This window comes from Dichomitus squalens (genome assembly GCF_000275845.1).
Source record: "Dichomitus squalens LYAD-421 SS1 unplaced genomic scaffold DICSQscaffold_4, whole genome shotgun sequence".
NCBI classification, from domain to species: domain Eukaryota; kingdom Fungi; phylum Basidiomycota; class Agaricomycetes; order Polyporales; family Polyporaceae; genus Dichomitus; species Dichomitus squalens.
Window position 1 is genome coordinate 1,516,446 of NW_006766886.1, and position 13,470 is coordinate 1,529,915.

The window sequence follows — 13,470 nt, forward strand, 5'->3', positions numbered from 1 at the left end:
TCGCGCCTCAATCTCTTCCACACGACGTCAACCGTGACGCACACCGCGACGCTCGACATCGCCAGCTGCTGTGCTGAACGTGTTATTCGTCGCTTCTGCCGACCATGGTCCATGTCAGGCTCAATGAGAAGGAAAAAAATCCGAATCCGCACATCAACTTCATTACCCCGCTAAAGATGGCGGACACACAAGCGGAAGAGCAGGCGAAGCAACTGCTCCGCGCGTTGGCTGCTCAAGTTCGACCCATCATGAAAGCTGAGGGTTTCGTGATCAACAGCTTCGAAGAGGTAAGTAGACGTCGCGACCTGTGGAGAGGCAGTTCCAAACGGTATACGGGCAGTACGAGCATAACAAAGTGTTCGCCGGGCGCAATTGGAATAACGGCGAAACCGTAGGTGAGGACCTCTCCTATGGATACTCCAAGAACACTACTTGACATGTCTTCCGTCCCCATCTCAGAACTAGTCCTCCGCGGTGCTCACGGAGGCTTCCTCCCAACGTCCTGGCTACTTAGTACATTGTGTCATGAGGTGGGTATGTCTCTCAGGACCATGCGGCGCGCTACAGCCCCCGGTACTCATATCCAATACCATATAGTTAGCTCACATCAAAGTGAGAGCACTCTAGCCATTCCAAGAAGATTGTGGACTAAAGACGGGCGACCCTGGTAGCACATGAACCACGGCCCAGCCTTTCAAGCTCTCTGGGCAAAACTACGCGCCGATGTTCGCCGGCTGCAGAGCGAGGGATACTATGGAGACGGTTTGCATGCCTTCGCGTGTCCCCACTCGAGCAACCCTGATACTGTACGCGCAGGATTTTGGTCATCAGGAACCCGTGTTGCCGATTTCGCACGAATGGGAGGCCAGGGCCTCGATTCCGATGACCTTCCCGAGTTCATGGTGCGCTTTGTCTTGCTAACACCGTCGTGTATGCGTGTTGTTCACGTACGCGGTCGACCCTGCAGTGCGGTGGGGCACAAAGTCGTGCCCGCCCGGCTTCGAGGAAGCGTCGTCGCTCTCAGCCCGCAGGGCCGTCAAACCGCACGGGTGCGCAAACGGCCAAGAAACGCAAGCCTGGCACCCGTGTCCGAGCAAAAGGGGCGTTCTCAGGGACTGGTCGCGCACTCAACGATGATATCGAAGACGAGGAGCTGAAGAAGACAGGAACAGGGTTCCGCAAGCAGGCTAGAAGGTATGCAGAGCTGGCTTTACGTGGTTACTGCGCTGTCAATTAATTCGTGCGGATACCTGTCCCCCAACTTGCAGCAAACGTGCTCGAGAAGAGCGGGCATTGGCAGCCGAACGGCGTCTCCTTGCCCTGCAAGGTCATAGTACGTCCATCGTACTCGGATAAACGACCAGCAGCGGACATTGATAAGCCCAGGTGACACCTCACACGCAGCCAAGGAAGCCTCTGGAGACGAAGATGAGAACGAGGAGGATTCGGATTACGAGGCAGCTCCGGAGACAGACCAGGAGCGTCGTCGCGCAATGCTTGAGTCCACAGAGAAGTCTGACTTGGAGGACCTGAAAACCTGGCAGCGTGACTATTCCTCCGACTTCATCTTCCCTCCTGTGGCTTCCGGGTCTGGATTTGTATATGGGCCGTCTTCATCGTCCACGCAGTCCTTGTACCGAGCAAGAACAAAGGACAAAGGTGGCGGCGTTTCGGATGTGATAGAGTTGTCTTCTGACGAGGAAGATAGCGCACAACCGACGTGCGATGTACAATTGCTTCCGAAAGGAGGCACTGCTGCAAGCTCGGCCACACCAACCGTCGGTAAAGGACCGGGAAAAGAAGATACACTGGTTATTCGGCACTCGGACAAGAATCCTGCGGTGATAGGAACACGGTCCTCGGGCAGTGCAGTGCGCTCGTTCGCGAAACAACGGAAGCTCGCCTACGGTGGCTCAGTGCAACAAGTTTTTGGCACTAGGACAAAAGAGACCCATGAAATTGCTTCCTCCGATGACAATCGGCTAGGCAGTGCATCTTCGAAGGCGTCGTATACGTCGTCGAATCTCCTCGCAAACGTCTCTCGACGCACATCGACACACACAGAACCACCTTCCTTCCATTCAACCACGTCCGTTCTGACGTCAAGCGCGCAACCGAAGTGGCCATGTCACGTTTGTACCTTGTACGTACTCATGCCATTTTTACCCAGTCGGCTTCTCTGTATCAGACTTCGTTTGTCTTGGCTACCCCTGGGTATCCGGATATATGGACAGGCGCTGATTGGCCTCTGCAGGCTCAATGAACCTGGGCACCTCGCATGCTCCGCATGTGCCACGCCGCGCGGCGAGTCGATATGGCTGGGAAACACAGAGTGAATGTGGTCTTTGACGGGATCGAACATATGCGGGTCGCTTTTCTGGGTGGGAGACGATCGTCCAACATGCCCACAGCTGTACTAGCACATCGGACCTCGGATATACCGCATACATTGTCGATAGTATTCCATAACATGACCGTAACGGAAGCTTACTGTATCGCATACAATCAATAAAGCGAGGATTTGACATTCCATCTCCAGAGCGTCCTTCTTCTATCGTACACCGAGGAAAGCTTCTGTGGGTGATCGGATCGTAGAACAACAAGCAAAACTACTTCCTAAGACACCATCGGGTAGAACCTGTGGCACTTAGTGGCGCCAGACCCTGGAACAAGAACTCAGCAAACGTGTAGCAGGCGGAACCCATCGCAGGGATCACTCACAAAATCTCATAGTGGTCGACGTGGTGCTCTTGACCGCCGAACGGCACATTTGCGCCACGCTACAGAACGTGGCGATGAGCAATCAAACCACCCGACGATAGCCAAACAGACCCACCAAGTGAGCTCCAGCCTTCCCAGGCACCTTCACCCCATTAACGACGCCGATGGCATGATAGAGCTTGTCGCCATTCTCCTCGTAGCCTCCTTCGACGGGGCGCCGCCCTGGCGGAACGTGGCCGCCGGATGCCTGCACCCACTCCATCGTGTTCGGGTCGAACGGTAGGAGATCGTACCGGCCGCGATGCTCAAGTTCGCCGCCGCCCCACGCCACGCGTGCAGGAGGGTTGAACGTCGAGACTATCTTGCACGGGTGCACGGCGCGCTCAAAGATCGCGCTCCCTACGTAAACGGGGGTGCGCCCGTCCGCGTCGAAGGCGACGGGAGGGCCAGCCCGGTTCTGCGGGAACGGCTGGCTGTCGCTCAGGGGTACGCGGAAGCCCGAAGGCGGGGGCGGGGCGTAGGGGGGCGGGGCGCCACCTGCATGGAGGTCGCGCGAAGGTGAGATTCCATGAGGGGCGCCGTGCTCGCCGCCGGGGAACGAGGGCATGTTGATTTGGCTGTGGGGCATCCCTGGAGCGTCTGGGAAGCCGAGGGGCGCGGTGAAGCTGGCTCCCGCGAGCGGGACGGCTACATGGCCATGTACAGGAGTGGGGAACGCAGCGTGCTTGTTATTTTTCTTGGCTTTCTTCTCCTCGTCAGAGGACGAAGAGGAGGACGAGGAGCTCGACGAGTGACTGCGGCGGCGGTTGTGGCCCATGATGATCGATCTGGCTAGATTGTACTGTATGGGTGGTGAGATGAAGGCAAGAGGGTGGTGCTGGGCTATCCCAACGGCCGATGCGTTGTAGTAGTCGAATGCTTAAGTGTCGCTCAAAGACAAGGCGGTGTCGGCTTGACCTTCCATACGTTGTTCATGCAGTGCTAATCATTGGCGGCGGTGCAAACACTTCTGGTTGTGCAGTGTCCGCGTTATCACCATCCAGTGCACAACCTGCTGCCCCGATCAACTGCTCGATCTGAGCGTCGGCGTTGGGGCTACCAAAGTACCAAGCTCTTTCAGCAACAAGTTATATGGGATACTCCGCTATCTGGCGATCTCTGCCTGTGGCGCAGCCGACTGCGTATAACTTGTGTGCAGGCGCTTATCAATTATCATGAAATACACCGCTTTGCCGCGGGCCGCTTATACTCCCACAATAGGCATTCAGAATGATGGACTGCGCGCTGTAACTCCTCAATAGCCGTGCTCTGCCATCTGCTCCGCCATGTTATTACGGCACGGTTCATTGTGACTCCAGCATCCAGGCCATTCTTGCCCATTTACCGATAACAAGGCTACCAATTCGGGGCCGTGATCGAAGGTCGCCGACGGTCGGCCGCCACTACGTGATAACCATCATCGCCCCGGAACCACCCTCCTACCAGTAGCTGGCTTCGGTGCCGGCGGTAACTCCATTGTTTCCCATTCGTCCGAATCGGGAGGTGGCAAGTCCAACGCAGGGCGCACACGGTGGCCAGGATGTCTGCGAGGTGATGTTGGACTCTCAGGTGGATTGTGTTGGTCTGACGGCACTGTTTCTGATGCAGAACGTCGTATAGCAGGAGAAGTTGAGCTTGTCTCGTCGGATGTGGCGCTGGAGATGCGCATGGATTCCAGCGCATGAATTAGTGTGCTGCGCGAAAACAAAACAAATGAGTCGGATCAAACGCGGCAGTCACGGCGTCCAGATAGCGCCGCACAGAAAGCCGACGTGCTCTGGAGAGCGGCAAGACACGCACCTGATCTCGGTCCTGCGCAGATTTACGAACTCCTTGCATGCATCACGGAATTGTGATAGGATGACCGCAAGGTCGTTATAGAACTGAATGGGTATGACATTTGTGAGACACACTCGAGCACAATGGACGGCGAACAAACCTTCAGGCCTTCGTCCAGGTTCCGAACAATCTCCTTGTACTTGCCATATGCGAGGTCCAGCGATTGCAATGCGAGCTCACGCTCCTTCACCGGAGCATCCTCCTTTCGGGAGCGCGTAAATTCTGCATGGCGCTCCTGTAACAATCGGATCCGGCGGGCCCGTTGCGAAGTAGCACACTATTCAGATCAACACCTATGCGGCTGAAGAGCGGCTCACCTTGATGGCAGTGAGAAGGTCTGCTTGCTTCTTCCCGTCTTCTTCCAGCTGTCGGCGGAACTTGTCATACTTGGCGAGTTCTTCGTCAAGGATATCCTCGAACATCGCCGGCTGCACGTTCACCCATTGTTCCATGCCCGAGGCCGCCTTGAGAATGCGGGGCCTGATGTCGTCAGAGTCGGATAATCGGCCGGTCCGAGCCGCTATTTCTTCACGCGACTTTGACAGGTCATCGAGCATCTCGAGAAGCATGCGTAGAGCGCGTGCATGCGAACGAGTCGTGTCTGCGGGTGACTGCCATGCGTGGGACGCAGTGGAGGACGGGATAGAACTCTCTAGTTCAGACTGTGGCCGGCATAGGTGAACAATAGCACTGGTTATTCGAGAGGCTGCATGACGACTGACCTCGCTCCAGGTCAGCTGGCCGATATTCTCTTCCCAATCTTCCCACTTCTGTCTGACAAGTTCATCGCTATCTCGGGCTTGCTGGAGGACCGTCCGATAGCGCTGTTCTTTCTCAATGATGTCTTTGTTGGCTTCGTATGATGGCAGTCTCTCCGCCGTGGGATGAGCCTCACGGAACGCTTCGTCTTCGTCGGCTTCCTGATCCAAAATGTCCATTGCCTGCGAGTTCTCATCAGCGCCTTAAGTCAATGCCAAGCGAGGGAAAATATAAAGTATACCTCATCAAGTAAGGTAGAGTCGTGGTTGGCCAGAGTCCGCACGTCACGGATGGAAGCCTCAATGCGCTCAGGGCCGCGTTCAAGCCGAACCTCTTCAGCTTTTTTCAGCAAGCTGGGTGGTAGGCCGATGGGCCGATCAAGAGCCTCCAAAGCCGCGGGAAGGTTCAGAGACTCGAGCACGCTGTCAAGGAGACGAGGCCGCATGATGAGACCGGTGGTCCGAACGTCAGAAGATGACACGTACCTTCTACTTTCGTCGTCTAGACGTTGCGCGCGCCCAGTCACTTCCTCCGCAATCCAGTTCTGTCTCCTATCGTTGTAGATTTCTGTGATTGGCGTGTTAAGATGGCTACAAATGACGGATAGGGTCGAAGGCATACCAATGGCGAGACGCGCGCCCCACCCAAGTAGCTCCCCAAATATCACACCATTCGTGCCGACTACAATCTTTGGATCCTGTAACCCAGGGTCTGTGAGCGGCTGCACCATGGAGACCTCTTGGATGACGGGCAACGCAGACGAAGGGGGGACATCTTGATGATAGATCAGATCGTTGTCCCTCTCGGCGCGCGAGATGTTCTTCTGGACGATATCAAGCAAAGACTACGCGTCGCAGGACGACGTTAATTACCGTTCGGATGAGCCCTCTAAGTACGCGGCACTAACCTTGATATCCTGCTGGACCGGCGGGGCCGCGCCGCCTCGTCTTGCGACATCATGACCCCTCTTCGCTAGGTCTCGTGCCTCTGTAAGTCGTGAAATTTCGTAGCCATATCTGTGTCACCGGTACTAATAAGATGGGAAGGCAGGGCAGACTGGACCATGTGTTTACGTACTTGTGCGCCTCGAGGTCCTCTAGGCTTTTCCGATATTGAGCTGCAGCCTGGAAATGTAGCGTTTTTGTTTCCACTTGGGCGATCCACGGCTGTGGAAGGTTAGAAGTGCCATTTCTGCCCAAAACCCAGGAGTAACACACCAAAGGGAAGACGTGTCTGACCGATGGGTTCTTGATATGGGCGGCCGCAGTCCCGTACAAAGACGATACCTGTAAAGGGTCCGTAAATCGAACCATGCCGAACGGAAATTTTCACACACTTTGGCGGCGAGCTTTGCGATGAGACCATTCTTGTAGTTGTCTAAAAGCAGGCATTACTAATGTTGCCCGCTTCTGGTACAAGAGAGGATTACCCATGACGGCTCTTTGCCAAACGCATTCTTGTGCTTGCGCAAGCACAAGAAACTCTAAGCCTCGGATGATAGGCTCCGTGAACTCCAATGGTGCTTCTTCAGGTGCCACGGTCGCCCGGAGTTGCGGAATCACAAATGCGTTCAGATAGTTGAGTGCTCCGGCCGCATTCTTCAGACACGTCAGTTTATCCTGCCGACCCTGTACTGAGATGATCACAGCTACCTGATAACATTTGATCGCTTGCTTGAGCCCTTGTGGCGCGGAGCGATCTTCGGCCGCCCCCAATTGAGAGTACAGAGCAGCAAGATTGAACAATATGCCCGCTCTCTCGTAGACTAGATTGTTAAATGGCTCCGGAACGGCATCGCTATTGAAGATCGGCGCGTAAGGGATCTCGAGGCCAATCTATTGGGTCGAACATCAGAACGATGAGCCATCTGACGAGACACTAGACAGACATCATGGGGTAATTTGGTCAATATGAACACAAGCTGTGCATGATAGCTTCAGAAAATGAGTAGCTCCCAAGATTGACGGGATCGAGTGTAGGTATCGTACCTAATCAACGCGTTGACTCGATCGATATGAACGACGCTGCTTATGGCCTCGGCGCGGAGCTTCTCCCATTGTCCGATGTCCCATTTATACGCATCTGGATGCGTGTCGGTGTAATGTGAGAGGATGTACTGCCGCACCGCCTCTCGAATGGGTATCACATATGTCCTCTTGAAGGGAATGGATAGTTGGTTGGGCATTAGGGATAATGTCTATTGGGTGGATGTGAGAATACGAATAGAACGCTGTGTGACGCGGACAAAAGCCCAGAACGATGCCCTGGGAGAACTGCCTTGAAGCTGGTGGCTTGCGTCTCTCTGAAAGCGAACACAGCGTCTTTACCAGGGGCGTCATGGGATCGAGATCGATGCTGGGGCAACCGTGACAGTAACGTCACGGAACGCTAGGCAGTGCATCAAATTAACCGACCTCTGTTCCGTCATCCCTTGGAATACGCAGTATGATCGTGTCTCTCTGCAATGAACCATTGACTAATAGGCTATGCTTTTCTTACAGTGGTTTGTAGGTCTCAATGATACCTCCCAGCACTTGCTCGCAGCGTCAAAGTTTAGGTTCAGCACGAGCCTCCTGGAAGCCACCGGGCTGATTGTCCTTTGTTACGGCATTGGGAAAACTCTGGTATCGGGGGCCATGAGCCGATGTTGTGGAGTGACCCGCATACAAGTGCGTCTCTATTGGCTCCCTGTAGCATGGCGGCCCTTGAATGCTAGGAGAGAAGGCAGGCTAAACTTGGCGCACGCTGCCACTGGCAGTGGGGGCGCCGGCGATGGCTCAGGCGTTGCCGACCATTGCTACACCAGTGAGAAATCAGCTAGGGTCCTAGGACACCCTCATCAGAATGGTGCCCCAGATGCAGTCGGAGGAGCCGGACACGCGCGTCGGACCTGTCCACGCCGTTCCGCAGAGCAGGCGGCGGTCGAACACGGGAGTTATGCTTCTTGTGATCCCTCTGTCCCCTTTGACTGCGCTCCCACGCCGCTTCTTTGACCGAGCCTGTCCTCTTGGACTCCAATCATGGCTCTTACGCGGGCGTTCGTTCGAGTGCGATGTGTAGTTCCTGGGCGCCACCCATATGACCGCTGATGCCATCAGCCAGGGCTCGGTTTGGTTTCCAATTTTCACGGGTGAGAACCCTATTAGGTATGTATCCAAAAACCGCCATTATGCTAATGAAATTGGATCCAAGAAGTTCTGGGGTCGCTCAGCGGAGCATTCCGGCCAGGTCATGCTGATACACAACGATGACTGGCGTCGATCCTTTAAAAGAGAACGATGTGTGCTCTCGCATCTCATCTTCCTCCCCTTAGACTCCCATTACACCCCACCCGCTACTTCTGACATGGCGCGCACTTCTCACCCCAGTGCTAGACTCACTCGGTCTAGCCAGGACAAGGCTGCAAGTAACCCTCTACTCGGCATCCCGTTATTTGCTGACGCGTCCTCAGTCCCCTTCGACCCCGCACGCCATAGACCGCAGCCACCTTCCTCCACCGGGTCAGACGACCCCAGCGTTCGTGAGTGCTTCACCATCTAGTACAACGTCAGGAACTCATGATGCTTCCGTAGTGCGCAGTACGTAACATGTGTTTCAACCAGTCGTGGGCTGCTCTAACATCGATCTTCTAGGGACAACAGGTCGACGTTCAACTACGTACCTACATCTGGGTTCCAGGAACCGTCCTTCGTGCCGACTACCATGCGGTAAGCGCACCGCTAGTCGCTATTCTCCTAAGGGTGTTGAATCTTGAACCTCTCCAAATCAGCGGTATGGCAACGTGGTGTACGAAATCCAATACGTCGCAGCTGACGGCTCGCGACGCCGCGAGGGCTTCTTCCCCAAAGATGTGCGGCGTATGAATGCTAAGGATGCGCTGTAATCTCCACCACCCAGCTGTACTCCCGTGTATAATTACAACTTCTTGTGATCGCGAAGGATGAAAGCGCCACGCTGTAGAGTACGTTGACCGACATGATAGCAAATGACTGGGGGGACGCAGGACACCGCATCGCCATTGTGGCCCACAGAGCCTCGCCTGCCTGTTCAAGAGATCTCGAGAACGTCATGTTCGACAAAAGGCCGTAAGCTGCGGATCAGAAAACGCTTCCATTGACGCGAAAGAAGCTGTGTACTCTCCTCCCAGGCATATCCATCATACTGTTGTCGGGGTGGTACCATTGACACGAGGGACGTAGAAATACTGTTGTTGCGGCTCGGAGCATATGCGGGGTACGGTATCACAGTAGAAACCTTGTCTATCCAAACCTGCGTCTCGTGGGCGCTGCCGCCCCAATGGAGCGTGGTCCTTCTAACTTGGCGGCAGGCAGGTAGATGAGCCTCGTATCTCTTTAAGCTGTGACATCCGATGGCCCCAGACCCACTGGGGCGGGATCGCGCGGTATGTGTTATGAGGGTTTCTACTGTAGCGGGGTGCCAAGGCGTGAAGTGAAGGAGCGGACCTCCTGCCGAGGGCGTCGGAGCCTTGAGCGCATCGTATCATCCGTTCGAAACGGCGGAGATGCGTAAGCTACCCATGCGTTTGGAGAAGGGTGTCCGCCTATACATGACGAAGTGAGATACACATGAGGGATTACTCCTACCCTCAGACATTTTCCGGTGAGAAACTTCAGGTCTGGGTGGATCGCACACAGAAGCAGAGAGCTATGAGTGTCGACCTTCCACCGCCTGAATTCGCAGCATCTGTCTAGAGAGCTGTGGTCACCACACGCACTGGTTGGCTCGTGTAGCGGGCCTCGGGGCGGCTCAGGTTTGGGAATGCTGTATCCGCCGAAGACAGTGTGATGGACTTCTCGTACCGCATCGTAGAGTCTTTAGTAGGATCAGAGTCGAACTCATTGTACGATTCCAGACCCGTATCTGACCCACCGTGACGCGAAAAACGCCACGAATCTTGACAGAATCAATATCCCACCCTTGCCTGCGTCTCTGGCCCGTTAAATGAGCCCTAATCCGAGTTTCTGGTCAAGGCACTTCAGTCTCGAGTGCGCTCTTGAAGACATAGTCTCAGTATCCACGACCCACCGGAAACTCGGCAGCTGCCCAGTGCCCAGTGAGGTCCAAGCCGATGAATTTCCTACGCGATATTGGCTATGCGCTGTCATTCAAGCTTCTTCCGTCGACCTGCGGTCTCCGCTGTGCGGGTGCCCGTTCCGCGGCGCCGGCATCGAGGAACAAAGTCTAGTCCTCTGGTGCACCAGGCCCCTGAAGGGGCCCGTGTGATGAACAAGGGCTCGTCGACTGCTCAAAGCATTCGTACATATTTTCCGCTTACTACTTCCAAAGCTTGATCGTTACAAGGCAGAGGACAACCGACAGCTCATATCGCGGCGTTAATACCTAGTACTAACAGCCATCACCAGGTCAGACACGGTATATCGCAGAGAAATGATTATGGACTCAACGTCACTACCGTCGACCTTGTTTTCCTCTCTGTGATGGCAGAGTGCTCTTGCCTGAGTTTTGAAGTCGCGTAAGTAAGCAACTTGTTCAAGAACATACGCGCCTGCATCAGCCACTCGGCTATCACGGCCCTGGCACGCGAGATTGGCATGGTCGATTTCTCCGCGTGCTCGTCCTGCCCTTGAGGGCCTGCCATTTCTCTCCGCGCCTTACGGGGTGCAGGCCCACGAGTGTGCTGCGAACAACTCTCTCTCACAGCCCATGCCTTGAGAATGCATCGTCTTTCTGGATTCTTGAGAATCGTGCTGCTACTGGTCACGCTCGTCACCTTATGCCACGCTCGCCAACAATGCCGCTTGGTCTCGAAACTAGACGTTCAGCCCGAGGGTAGTGATCCTCAGGCTCCGCTTTCCGCCAGTCCCAAGTCGTCCTCGCAGACTGTTTCTCAAACGGCTTCTGCGTCCGCTACACCATCTATCACGCCTTTCAACTATGGTAAAGACACGATCCGGGGAGTTAACCTGTGAGTGATAGATACTTCTGTTACTTCGTCCACACTCGCTTAGGCATCTGGGCGAAGCGGTGGATGGTTTGTCTTGGAGGTGAGTCATACAACGTTTGCGTTCTACCTCCTTCACCCTAAGCCTGTATAGCCATGGATTACCCCAAGCATATTCGAGAACACGAACAACTCAGATATTATAGACGAATATACGTTCGGACAAATGCTAGACGCGGATTACGCCCTAGATGTCCTGCAGAACCATTGGGATACATGGATTACCGAGGACGATTTTGCTGCAATTGCGGCAGCGGGGTTGAATCATGTACGGTGAGTGTTCCAATTTCTATCCTTCTACTCCGCACCGGGACGTCTACTGTCTGGTATTCCTGCGGAACGTAGTCAGCAGCCGGGCAGCTCATTCTTGCAATAGCATGCAGATTGGCTACTGGTCGATCCCGATTACCTCTGCCGATACAAATTATACAACGTCGGTGACCCCGTACATCGCCGGCGCATGGCCATACCTGCTCCGCGCGCTCGGTTGGGCCAAGAAGCATGGCGTCCATGTTATCCTCGACCTGCACGGCGCTCCAGGCTCGCAGAACGGCTACGACAACTCAGGGCAGCGAGGCTCGGCGGACTGGGCACAGGGAGACAACGTCGCACGCACTGTGGACATCGTGCGGTTCGTCGCAGACCAGATTGGAGGGATGATCGATGTCCTCGAGCTGCTCAACGAACCCGGTGGCTGGCAGAGCGACATAGCGGATGTAATTGGCCAATATTGGCAGGACGGATACAACGCCGTCCGGAATGCCACCGGGACCTCGCTGAAGGTCATGATCGGAGATGCTTTTCTCGGCGTTGATGTAGGTACTTGTTGCTTGGCGTCGACGATGGCGCTGATATATCCTGCAGAACTGGGACGGATTCTTGACTTATCCTGATGCGCAAGGGGTGCTCATGGATTTCGTACGTGTCTTAAAAACACGCTGTTCACCTTCGATGTTAATCCTCACGCCGGTACCTCTCCCAGCATGAGTACCAGATCTTCAATTACGACCAGCTCGAAATGTCCCAGGACGAGCACATCAACGTATGTCATCTGTCGAACACTCTCGGAGTCCGTGAATATGACTAATTCCGGAGATCGTACCCTCGGCGTTGTCTAGTACTCCTGTCAGGTACTCCAGACCCTGAGTAATTATGCCAAATCGAACCTGTACACAGTGAGCGGGGAATGGTCGAACGCTATTACCGACTGTGCCAAGTGGCTCAATGGCCGAGGGGTCGGTGCCCGGTGGGATGGCACCTGGCAGAGCAACCAACCTACTTTTGGAAGCTGCGACGGATACACAGGCAATATGTCCACTTTCAGCGACGACTACAAGAAGTTCCTGCGGAAGTGCGTGTTCTTTCTCATCGTTATCTGGTGTCTAGATAGAAGCTCACATGGCGGTGCGGTAACTCATTCTACTTGCATTTCCATGGGAAGATACTTCGAGTCTCAAGTCGCAATCGGCGAGGCTATTCAGGGTTGGATATTCTGGACTTGGAAGGTAACGCGTTCCAGGCAGGGTTCTCTGACAGATGCGCGCAACATGCTTACGGAGCCTATCGTTACGGCAGGCCGAGAATGCGGACGACTGGAGCTATCAAAAGGGGTTGGAAGGCGGCTGGATCCCCCAAGACCCGACGGATAGGCTGTACCCGGACATTTGTTCGAATTCTACTTCGTGAACCATAGAATGCACCCAGGAGTCTGGCTGATCGTTTGCGGAACAATGTACGTTCGCGCCCTTTTAATCCTAAAGCTCTAAGTCGATAGGGTCAGTTGACTCCTGACCTGTAGATGTATTTACCCTTGAAGGACAGCTGTATCATTGCTTTGTATTTTTGTCTAGATTACGACAGGGTTCGAATTGAGAACGCCATCTGGCAGACCAGCAGACAGGCCGCAGCAAAAACGACTAGCGCCGCGATACAACGCGATCCGGATTCCCATAGTCACCCATCGCGGTGCTTCAAAAACAGCGGGAGAGTCATCGGGGATTGCGTTGGTTTGACCGCAAGACCCGACCGCACGTCAGCCACATTCCTCGGATTCCCTGCAGTCCCGCGAATCCAACGATACATCATTCGGGGTGCAGATAAGACCCCGACGTCAGCTGTTGTCAACCTGC

General features: G+C 54.7%; 4 protein-coding genes across 4 annotated transcripts; 3 read left to right on the top strand and 1 right to left on the bottom strand.

Annotated features, from left to right (window-relative positions):
• Positions 1 to 104: 104 nt before the first annotated feature.
• DICSQDRAFT_80763 (WLM-domain-containing protein) lies at positions 105 to 3,600 on the top strand (the record flags this gene model as incomplete). Its single annotated transcript, XM_007362663.1, has 12 exons — positions 105 to 287; positions 341 to 395; positions 460 to 530; positions 598 to 612; positions 672 to 762; positions 817 to 902; positions 968 to 1,194; positions 1,269 to 1,333; positions 1,387 to 2,143; positions 2,255 to 2,663; positions 2,722 to 2,780; positions 2,837 to 3,600. 10 exons carry the CDS (start codon positions 105 to 107, stop codon positions 2,334 to 2,336), a joined length of 1,632 nt encoding a protein of 543 aa, XP_007362725.1. The 3' UTR covers positions 2,337 to 2,663; positions 2,722 to 2,780; positions 2,837 to 3,600.
• A 577-nt stretch (positions 3,601 to 4,177) lies between these two features.
• DICSQDRAFT_52996 (pH-response regulator) lies at positions 4,178 to 7,543 on the bottom strand (the record flags this gene model as incomplete). Its single annotated transcript, XM_007362664.1, has 16 exons — positions 4,178 to 4,415; positions 4,555 to 4,643; positions 4,700 to 4,834; positions 4,917 to 5,261; positions 5,322 to 5,540; positions 5,600 to 5,780; positions 5,844 to 5,925; positions 5,980 to 6,202; positions 6,266 to 6,374; positions 6,436 to 6,524; positions 6,576 to 6,644; positions 6,695 to 6,735; positions 6,788 to 6,956; positions 7,011 to 7,193; positions 7,247 to 7,292; positions 7,347 to 7,543. 16 exons carry the CDS (start codon positions 7,541 to 7,543, stop codon positions 4,178 to 4,180), a joined length of 2,415 nt encoding a protein of 804 aa, XP_007362726.1.
• Positions 7,544 to 7,884: 341 nt separating this feature from the next.
• On the top strand, positions 7,885 to 8,654 carry DICSQDRAFT_133639 (uncharacterized protein). The gene is made up of 3 exons (XM_007362665.1): positions 7,885 to 8,027; positions 8,083 to 8,163; positions 8,215 to 8,654. Exons 2-3 carry the CDS (start codon positions 8,131 to 8,133, stop codon positions 8,416 to 8,418), a joined length of 237 nt encoding a protein of 78 aa, XP_007362727.1. The 5' UTR covers positions 7,885 to 8,027; positions 8,083 to 8,130; the 3' UTR covers positions 8,419 to 8,654.
• A 2,400-nt stretch (positions 8,655 to 11,054) lies between these two features.
• DICSQDRAFT_52026 (glycoside hydrolase) lies at positions 11,055 to 13,027 on the top strand (the record flags this gene model as incomplete). The annotated part of the gene is made up of 9 exons (XM_007362666.1): positions 11,055 to 11,305; positions 11,363 to 11,384; positions 11,436 to 11,614; positions 11,718 to 12,156; positions 12,206 to 12,259; positions 12,324 to 12,383; positions 12,460 to 12,692; positions 12,783 to 12,846; positions 12,917 to 13,027. 9 exons carry the CDS (start codon positions 11,055 to 11,057, stop codon positions 13,025 to 13,027), a joined length of 1,413 nt encoding a protein of 470 aa, XP_007362728.1.
• Between the last annotated feature and the right edge of the window lie 443 nt (positions 13,028 to 13,470).